The 10,152-nt window shown below is 32.6% G+C and overlaps 1 protein-coding gene across 1 annotated transcript; it reads right to left on the minus strand.

Moving 5' to 3' along the window:
• Positions 1-2,462: 2,462 nt before the first annotated feature.
• LOC100913778 (olfactory receptor 51F1-like) lies at positions 2,463-3,404 on the minus strand. Its single transcript, XM_003766850.2, has one exon. It carries the CDS (start codon positions 3,402-3,404, stop codon positions 2,463-2,465), a length of 942 nt encoding a protein of 313 aa, XP_003766898.1.
• Positions 3,405-10,152: the final 6,748 nt, after the last annotated feature.

A 10,152-nucleotide genomic window follows, 5' to 3' on the forward strand; every position in this document is an offset into this window, starting at 1 on the left:
TCGAGAGAGTTGTCTCTGTAGTGTGGCTGGTATTTTATGATATCACTCAATTCCATAAGTATATTTACCCCCATGGTAATCTTTACTCAAAAGAAAATCAATTAAAGAGTTTAAAAAGCTATTATTACAAGACAAAGAATTAAATTAACCCTGATAAAAACACTCTTCTCTCATAAATCACTTCATACTATCATATTCCATGCATGTGGGGAGGGAGAAGGCAGATTAGGACTAGCAAGAAAATGACATTTCTCTCTCATTCCCTCCCACCCCCATCATCTCAATATACTCTATAGATACACATTTATGTTCACATTCTTTTCAAGACAAATCCCAAACACTTAACTACATCTCCTAAGCAAGTTCCTTATTCTTTTAATGTATAAATTCATGCAAAGAAAACATCCAATCTTAAACACAGCTCTCCAAATATTGATATTATATGTACTCTCTTCTTACATGCCATGGTTCTCAAAGCTTTTAGATCCATCTCACAAATTACCAAATGGATATACAGTTGCCCCAATGATATTTTTTGATGTTCCTAAATTCTACAACCCCAGTTTATGCAGACATTTGTTTTTCTTTATATTCACCCCCAAAAGTAGAGAAAATAGGAAGAGAATATATTATAATTGGAAAAATTTTTGCTTCTCTAATTTATTGACAAAGTTAAACATGTTGCAGGTTCACTCTAATCACTAATAAATAGAATTTTCTTCAAGATGTAAATGATTTCTGAGTTTAGGATGGATGTCACCATTTAGGTGTTATATATAATCCAATCTTCTGCCTTCACATTAGGCTTTTTAAAAAAAAAGTTTATTTGTGGAGCCTGGGATTTCATATATTCAAGAACAACTCTCTAGTTGATGGCATCTTTACTAGCTAAGCAAAAAGATCATTCAAAACATGTAATCAATCTAGTCACCATAAAATAAGAGTTGTTGGTTTATTGTACTCTGAAAAGTGCTATGGATATTGTATTATATAAAATTATTGTGAATTTTAAGGCAATTAGAAACATTTCATTTCCTCTTCAGTTTTCCCATTCACAATTTTATCTCATCTGGGATAATGATATTGTATGATTTCCTGCCCCAGGAATTTGAAAAATATGGGTGTTTATGGATTGATATAAAATAAAGTGAACAGAAGCAGGAGAAAATTTTATATGAAAATGACAATAATGAGAAAAAGTAACAGTGAGAGATATTACAACTTTGATCAATGTTATAAGTAATCATGACTTCAATGTTCTGTTGTGTGAAACATGCCTCCCTCACCTCCTCAAATATGTGGTGAATTATAGGTGAAATGTAAGGTATATTTGTTGTCTGATATAGCTAAATTTTTTATTTGTGTCATATAGCTATATATCTTTGAGGTAGTCATGGGTTCAGTTGGGGATTATAAAGCAGGAAGTGACAGTGATTAAAATTAAAGAACCATCAATAATATTTGTTTATGTAATTAAATTGAGTAATTAATAAAGGTGTTATTTAAACTAGAAATGGGTAGATATCTTTTACATATTAACTTTTTTTTTTAACTTTACCCTGGAGTCAGTGAAATTTAAGACTTATGAAGTCCCTTTCTAGCCAGAATCCTTATCCTTTGGGGGATTCTGAGATGCTGGGGAATATACTATGAGGGAGTCTGGTTGTGACCTTTAGCACATAACTCATCTAAGGGGAGAAAGAATAGAACAATGAAATTATCTGTCTTAATAAGTAGGAATAATAAATGTAAATAGTCAAAAGAGATATATGATGCAAAGTAACATGTACATAAGTACTACATGACAAACTAAATGCCAACAAAGAGCTAACCTCAAGCAGAGTAGTCTCATGATTCTATTCCCCTTTATAACATATCTTTGAATGTTAAGATCAATGCCCTTGAAAACAAATATTTAATAATGATTTCCCTTAGCCATAACTTGAAATCTTATGATACTTAAACCAAAAATGTAAAAACTAATTCTCTTATCTTAGTAAAATTTGAAATATGTGTAAAAAAAGTTATTATAGTTTTTTAAAAGAATGGGCCAAATACCATTAGATCTTTCCATTTTTTAAAACCTCATCACATTAGGAAACATGTTGTCTTCTAATTATATAAATGTCTCTTAAATAAGTAAGAAATATATTGCTGACAGGCTAACCATCATAACTTTAAATCAAACTAAAGTAGAGATTTGAAAGTATATATTTAAAAAATTTTTATTACACCAAGGACTATTTTTCTTTTTATTTAAGGCAATAGTTTTTAGAAGAAGCACAAATCCGTTTGCTCCCACTGACAAAACATTTCAAAGGAATGTGAATCTTAAGACTATCTGGTGACCTATGTTAAAAATAATTATCCTTAGATCCATTCATATTTCAATCAAATCTCACCAGAAAGTAACATTATGCCTGTCATTTTAATCAATCAGTATTTGAAATTCATACTATAGTCTACTTTCCAAGGAGTAATTTGCCCACCACCTTGCGGAGCTGAGCTGTTTTCACACTATATATAATGGGGTTAAGCACAGGTGGAAGCATTAGGTAGATATTGGCCATCATTGTATGTACAATCTTAGGAGCTAGCTGACCATAGCGGTGCACCAGAGATAGACTAATCATAGGGATATAAAAGATGGCAACAGCTCCAATGTGAGATGCACAGGTGCTGAAAGCCTTATGCTGCTCTTTGGGAGATGCTATACTAAGGACAGAGCGGATGATGAGGATGTAAGAGAGCACAATGCATGGTGTGTCAATCCCTGTGCTTAAGATGAGTGCAGCTAATCCACACATACTATTGACTTTGGTGTCTGAGCATGACAACTTAATCACATCAGGGTGGTAACAGTAGGAATGAGAAAGACCATTAGGACCACAGAAGGATAGCTTCTTAAATAACAAGAGTAAGGGTAGCATTAAAATTGTCATACGAATGATCATTGCTACAGCTAATTGTGTGATCCTGGCATTGGTGAGGATGGTGGTATACCTCAAAGGGTCACAGATGGCCACAAAGCGATCAAAAGCCATTGCTACCAGAACTCCAGATTCCATGAAAGTAAAACCATGAAGGAAGAACATCTGGACAATGCAACCATCTAAGCTGATGTCTCTAGCATCAAACCAAAGGATGCTCAGTGTTGTTGACATTGTAGAAATAGTCAAGCCTAAGTCAGTAGCTGATAGCATGGAAAGGAAATAATACATGGGCTCATGGAGGCTCTGCTCTCTTATAATGACAAACAGAATCATGCCATTTCCCAAAAGGGCAATGGCATAGAGGCAGAAGAAAGGGATGGCAATCCACGCATGGACCTCTTCCAGTCCTGGGATGCCTGTCAGATGGAAGGTGGAAAATGGAAATGTCAAATTACTGGAAATTTCTCTCATTTTTTATGAAGTATCACTTAAGCTTGTATATCTCAGATTCTGCAGGAATAAAAGTAAAGTTTTGCCTTTGTATACAAAAGTAATAGATGGTATTTTTATTTCAGAAAACTTCTCCTAATGAATATATAACCCTTATTTCTAAAAATAGTGCATTTCTTCAATGTTTAGCAGTTGTTCATTTAAGTGCCTGCTGAAATAGCAAATAGCTTATTAATTGAATAAGCACATAATAATTTAAAAGAAAAATTCTGCACCAGTAGCATGACTGCTTGAAGTGGTGTTTCCAGCAGAAGCAATGATCTACATTGTGCTCTTCATGTTCTTTTTAATATCTCTACGAAGAAAGAAAAAAAATCATAGTGATCATTATATCAATTGAATGGCAGTATCATTTACATAGAGCTCTGTAGATATATCATTTTATTATCATAACAAACATGGGAGATCCTATAGTTAAAAGACAAATAAAAAGATCTGGGAGGGGGGGTGTGGAGTGATGATAGAGTAAAAGGTCAAAATTTCCAATCGTCCCCCAAAGTACATCCAACAACGATAGAAAATATTCTGAGCAGAAAAGACAATTAAGTCACAATATGTCTTTTTTTTTTCAGCACAGGACAAGTTAAGGGAAAAGAAAAAGAGATTTGCAGACACTGAAGTAGGGCTGGTCAGGAGTGCACAATCTGGCACTGTGGCAGCAGCACTTGACTGTGACAGTGGCAGTAGTTGTGAGTAACTGCTCATTGCTCAAGCTTAGAAAAGATACTGAATTCTAGAGCAAAAAGAGAACTTATAGGAACCCTGTGCTACCAAGGAATTCAGGATCAGATGCCACTTGGCAGCTCTTATCCTAAGTACTCATTTCTGACTAATAGTTTCACGGAAGAGAGTACAGGTTGGGTCTCAAGGGAGCAAATCTCCTACCTATATAAGGTCCAAATCACAAGCTGGAAGGAAAGGAAAAAAAAAAAAACTTCTTTTAGGATCATACCATATTGGAAACATTGAAAACAAAGGTCTGCAAACGGATCTGTGAAAACATAATAGAAAAGACAGATCAAGCCAGTCATTCTTTTCCCCACATCCAGTGAAAATATAACTCTAACATAAAATCTAAATTTGAGAAGTGGGCTGATAAAATGACTAAGCAACAGAAAAATAATTTATTTTAAAAAGTTACTATGGTTAAAGGAAAATTAAAGACAAAACTTAAAAGGGATGGACTTAAAAACAAATACAAATACAAAAACAAATACAGCGTCTCAAAGAAAAATGTATATTAGATAAAAATTGAACAAGGATTTCTATAACAGCTAAAGAAAAAGAAAAAATTAATCAAATAATACTGATAGTAGAAAACTAAGAAAAAAAGAATTAATAGGTGAGAGAAAAGGCACAAAAATATTGAGAAACAATTCTTTTACAATCAGAATTGGCCAAATTTTGTGAGGTAGAAAGCTCACACAAAAAAAAGCTCTTTAAAAATTAGAACTGAAAAAGAAAGGAAAGAAAGTAAATGAATCCATGAGACATCAACAATAAAAGTCAATAGTATGAAAAAAGGGGAAAGAATGAAAAATCTCATCAGAAAAATAACTAAATCTGAAAAAAATATTTTAGGATATTTTATGAATCATTGGACTACTTTAAAAGACATGAAAAAATAAAAATAATCTTGCCATGATATTTCAATAAATCACAAAGGAAAACTTCCCAGGAATCTTAAAATTGGAGGTCAAAATAAAAATTGAAGTAAGTCACTGGTCACCTCATGAAAGAAATCCCAAAATAAAGACACCTGGGAATGTTATTGACAAAATTCAGAGTCCCTTGTCAAGAAGAAAGCATTGCAAGCAGCCAGAAATAAATAATTCAAATATTGATGAGCCAAAACCGGGATCTACACAAGATTTATCCACTTCAATCTTAAAGAAGTGGAATCTTGGAATGTGGTTTTCTGGAAGGCAAAACAGTTTGAATTACAGCTAAGAATAATCTATCTAGCAAAAATGAATATAATCCATTTTGGGGGGGAGGGGTTATGAAATAGAGGACTTTCAAGCATTCCTGATGAAAAGACTAGTCAAACAGAAAATTTAACATTTAAACACAATAGTCAAGAGAAACATAAAACCATAAGCATGAATGAGAAATTATAAGGGACTAAAAAATATTAACTGTTAATTTCCTTTATGGGTAGAGGAATATATATATAATCCCTAAGGTCTCATGATGAAAAATGCTAAGCACATCTTGAATAAGAACGAATGAAATCTGAATGCTTATCAACACATACTATTTTTCATTTTTTCATGATTTTTAAAGTCTGTTTCTACTTTCACAAGATTAATATGGAAATATGTTTTAAGTAATTACACATATAACATATCAAATGTCATATAATCTTTAAAAAAGAAAAGATAAGGGAGGAAGGGAGAAAATTTGGAATGCAAAATTAAGAAAAAAAAAGAATGTTAAATAATGTTTTCACTTGTAATTTGGAAAAATACTATTTAATAAAAAAACTATACTTTTATTAAAGCAATCATCAGATATTTACTTAGAGAGCATAGATGTGAATCTATTATGTTGAAATAATCTCAAAAAAAGAATGGAAAGATAAAATGGAGTAGTGGAAAGTGAGAGAAAAAATGGGGGAAAAAAAACCTCATCTTAAAGTACTGTCCAAAGAAATTATATAATCAAGGAGAAATGAAAGAACAAAGAGGGCAATGCTTGAACTTCACTCTCATCTGAACTGGTTCAAGTAGGAAAGAATGTGTGGGGTGTGTGTATGTGTGTGGGGGTGTGTGTGGGGTGAATTGAGCACAAAATTTATGTAAAAGGATGTAATATTCTTCTCTAAAATATAATCTTCTCTTGTTGGGGTTTCCTTGGGGTATCTGAAGGCAGCTTTAGTTTCAGTTCAGTAGTCACCCCAAATGTAGCTAGGAGTTAAAGTCCAAATCCTTTATTGTCTCCTTCAAAGTCTTGTCTCCTTCACTTGGGGCTCTGCTAGTTTTTCTGGAGGCCTATCTCTCTTCTTGGTTCCAAGAGCTTCTGCTCCCGCCTGCCTTCTCTGGCTTGTGTGATTCTTCTAGACTGAATCCTGGCTGAGGCTCCGAGAGCTTCTAGTGGGCTTGTGTCTGGCTCTGAGAGCTTCTTGATTTCATTCTGAAGATCTGTATGTTTTTGGTTTTGAAGTGGATGGTTTAGGGAAGGTTCCTTATCTATGCTCTGATCTATGAGCACTTTTCTATCCCAAAATAGAGTCACAGTTCACCTATGATGACAAGTTCTGTTTTGTGACTAAAATCTAGGACTATGACCCAGATATTATTATAAGCAATTCAACAGATCCTGCCCACAGTACCAGCCAAAGCATTCTGACTAGTTGTCTCACTAGTTGTCTGGCCCCTCATCTGCAGACTAAAAGGTTAGCAAACCACCACTGCTGCAGTTGATTCAGTCATCCCCAAGCACTACTGCTGACTGTTTAGGGTGGTCTGCCCCTGGATTCTAAACATAGTGGAACAGAATTTTTCTGTTGACCTTCTAAGTTGTCTTGAACTGTAATATTGTTTCATTCCATTCTTTTGTAGGTTTTGCCACTCCAGAAATGTTTTGGGGACCTTATTAAAGTTGTTTGGAGCAGTTTAGGGGAGAGTTCAGGTGAGTCCCTGCCTTTTCTATGACATCATGGTTCTATCCTATACCATCCCAATTCTTGAAGGAAATACTAAATGAATTACAGACAGTAAAACTATATTACCAGAGGACCTCCGTTTACTGCTCTCAGACATAGATATATCCAATTGTAAATTGAACAAGAAAAAAAGTGGAGTTAAATAACATTTTAGAATACTTATAAATGACAGACTTATGGAGAATATTGCATGGAATAGAAAGATGAATATCTATTTCTCAGTTATGCATGGCACATTCAATAAAATTGACCATATATTAGGGCATAAAAATTTCAAACAAATGCAAAATACAAAAATAATGTGCCATTTGAGAATCTACTGTAATATAAATTTATACAATAAAGAACTTTTGAATCATAGAATAAAAATGAGAATAAAGTAATTCTAAAGGACTGAGTCAAAAAATAAAACACAGAAATAAATAGTATTTTATTGAAGATAATGACTATAATAAGACAACAAAATTAGTGGGATGCAGCCAAAATAGTATTTATAGAAAATTTTATATCTCTAAATGTGCAAATCAATAAAATAGTAATTTATCAGGTGATTAAAACATATCCAGAAAAAACAAATAAATATCCCCATTTAAACATCAAATTCTTGAAGTCAAAGGATTGGTTAATAAAATTAAAAGTAAATAAATAAATAATATATGAAAAACTATTTTTATTTTAAAAACAAATAGATGAGGCATTGGCTAATTTGATTTTAAAAAATAAAGAGAAAACCAAATTATCAATGTCAAAAATAAAAAAGTAAATTCATAATTAATGAATATGAAATTTAATCAGTCATTAGCTATTTGCCCTCAACAACATACCAATAAATCAGCCAGGGCCAACCATACACACATATACACACACACAAAATCTATAAGCATAATTCAGTGTATCAAAAAAACCCAACAAAAATAGTAATAAAATTATTTTGAAATGCAGAAAAAAATTGAATAAAATACAAAACCCATTTTTATTTAAAACACTAGAAAACATATGAATAAATGTAATTATTCCTTAAACTAATAAGTAGTATACATTGGAAATATAGTAAGTTTAGGAAGAAAGTATATTGAAAGAAGAGGAAGCAGTTGGTAAAAGAATTTTTTAAAAAACAAACATCTTAATGTGTTGGCAAGGGTATATGATACCAGCAAAGCAGACAGAGAAAGAAAAGTTAGAGTCAGAAGGAAAACAAAAAGAATTTAATGTCTCTTGAAGACAAGAAAGAACAAGATATCAACAAATTGGAATTATTTGGAATTATTTAATAAATAAGAGGTAGGCTCTTGATCCTCAGAAAAAAATACAGTGCTCTCCAAGGAATGTTGGTTTCTATGCAAATTGCCAGGAATGATCTGAGACAGAAAATATAACTAATGGTGATTCAATAAAAAGAATTATTTGCCAATCTGTAGGTCAAATACACATCAACAAAAGAAAGGTGTTCTGATTTTGTGAAATCAGACTCACAACCCTAGCAGTGGAATTAATTCATCAAATATTCAACTTAATGAGTATCTAGTATAGATGAATTCTACATTATAACAAACAAGTCAATTTTCAGCATCTACTTAAAATTTCTATTGACAAGAAACATCTCTTTTGGGACATTTCCTACCTAATAGTTAATTAAGAATATGTCTGAAAAGAATTTTTTGTATCATCTCATAAAATATAGGGTCAAGTGGCTTTTGAGTAGAGGTATAGTATACCTAATTAGAGTTTAAAATGTATTTTTCTAAATTCTTCCAAATCTAATTAAGAATGCTATAACGTGAAAAGAAATGAGGAAGATAAAAGTACATACACACCAGTTGGAAAATAAAGAGAACTAGCATCAAATACTAAAAAATATGAAAGAACATGATATATTCTCAACAGGTAAATAAATAATTATCCACAGTCATATAGCCTATCTATTAAAAGCTTGCCCTTATTTTCCTTCATAGGGTATTCTTTAATGAGTTCAACATGTATATCTAAATTACTGAAGGTATTTTAGGAGATATAAAAGGATAATGACACTTACACCCTTTCCCCCTAGATCCTAATATCTTCCTGAGGATGAAATCCATATATCCATAAAATATGAAACAATATAAGCATAAAATGATTTATAATAAAAATCCATATTTCAAAAATATTGAGTATAAATTTACAAATATGTATTACATACTGTCAGGGGCTATCCCTTATCAAGCAGAAGGAAGACTCAGTTGTTACTAATGAAGAAAGAACATCTTAGAGCTAGGAATCATGAATCTGGTTTTTATGCTGAAAATGAGCTGAATGAAGGAACTGTAACTGGGATGTGATTCTCTCTGGAGCAATGACCAATGCAAGGGAAGTGTAATATTGAACATTCTCTGGGGATGTTTTGCTTTTTATCATACAGAATAGAATACAATAATTTCACAGAGAAAGCAATATGCCACCTCCATATGAGCTGAGCCCCAGAGTGAGTTAGAGCCAAAATCAAAAGGGAAGAACAATAATAGCAAAACAACAACCAACATTTCATGAAACTTTCTTATAAATTAGATCTTTTAATGTTATTTCTGTACACAGAACAAAAAATGACAAAGGAGACTACAGGAAATGAGTAAGGAAATTACAGGAAAACATATAACTTTCTTGAATCTAGAGAAAACAAAAAGATCTCTAGTTCTTTAAACATTGCCAGAGTAGTAAAATGGTGGACAGGTTTGACTTGCTTTGCTTTGCTTGACCCAAGTGTCAGGGCCAGAAGGAATAGAAGGTAGAGAGAGATGGAAGAGGACATATGCAGGAAGGCAAAGATCAGCAAGATATAAAGGACAAATTTCCCCATAACCATATCTTTTTAAAAGTTGAATGTGTCAAAGATAGTGGGCTCTTCTTCAATCAACATTAACCAAATGTGGGTTATTACTTGGGTATGTTGTAGTGAAAATACTTGTTCCAGACTGGATAGGTCTAACTGACTTTTATTTTCCTTTCCTCCTCTGAAATTCTGTGATTCTCTGCCAAGGGCAGTCATATAATGGGACCACAAGGTGT

Source organism: Sarcophilus harrisii, chromosome 3 (genome assembly GCF_902635505.1).
Source record: "Sarcophilus harrisii chromosome 3, mSarHar1.11, whole genome shotgun sequence".
NCBI lineage: Eukaryota > Metazoa > Chordata > Mammalia > Dasyuromorphia > Dasyuridae > Sarcophilus > Sarcophilus harrisii.

What these genes read in the sequence shown, in the direction of transcription:
- LOC100913778 (XM_003766850.2), bottom strand. Translation starts at nt 3,404, where the DNA reads ATGAGAGAAATTTCCAGTAATTTGACATTTCCATTTTCCACCTTCCAT.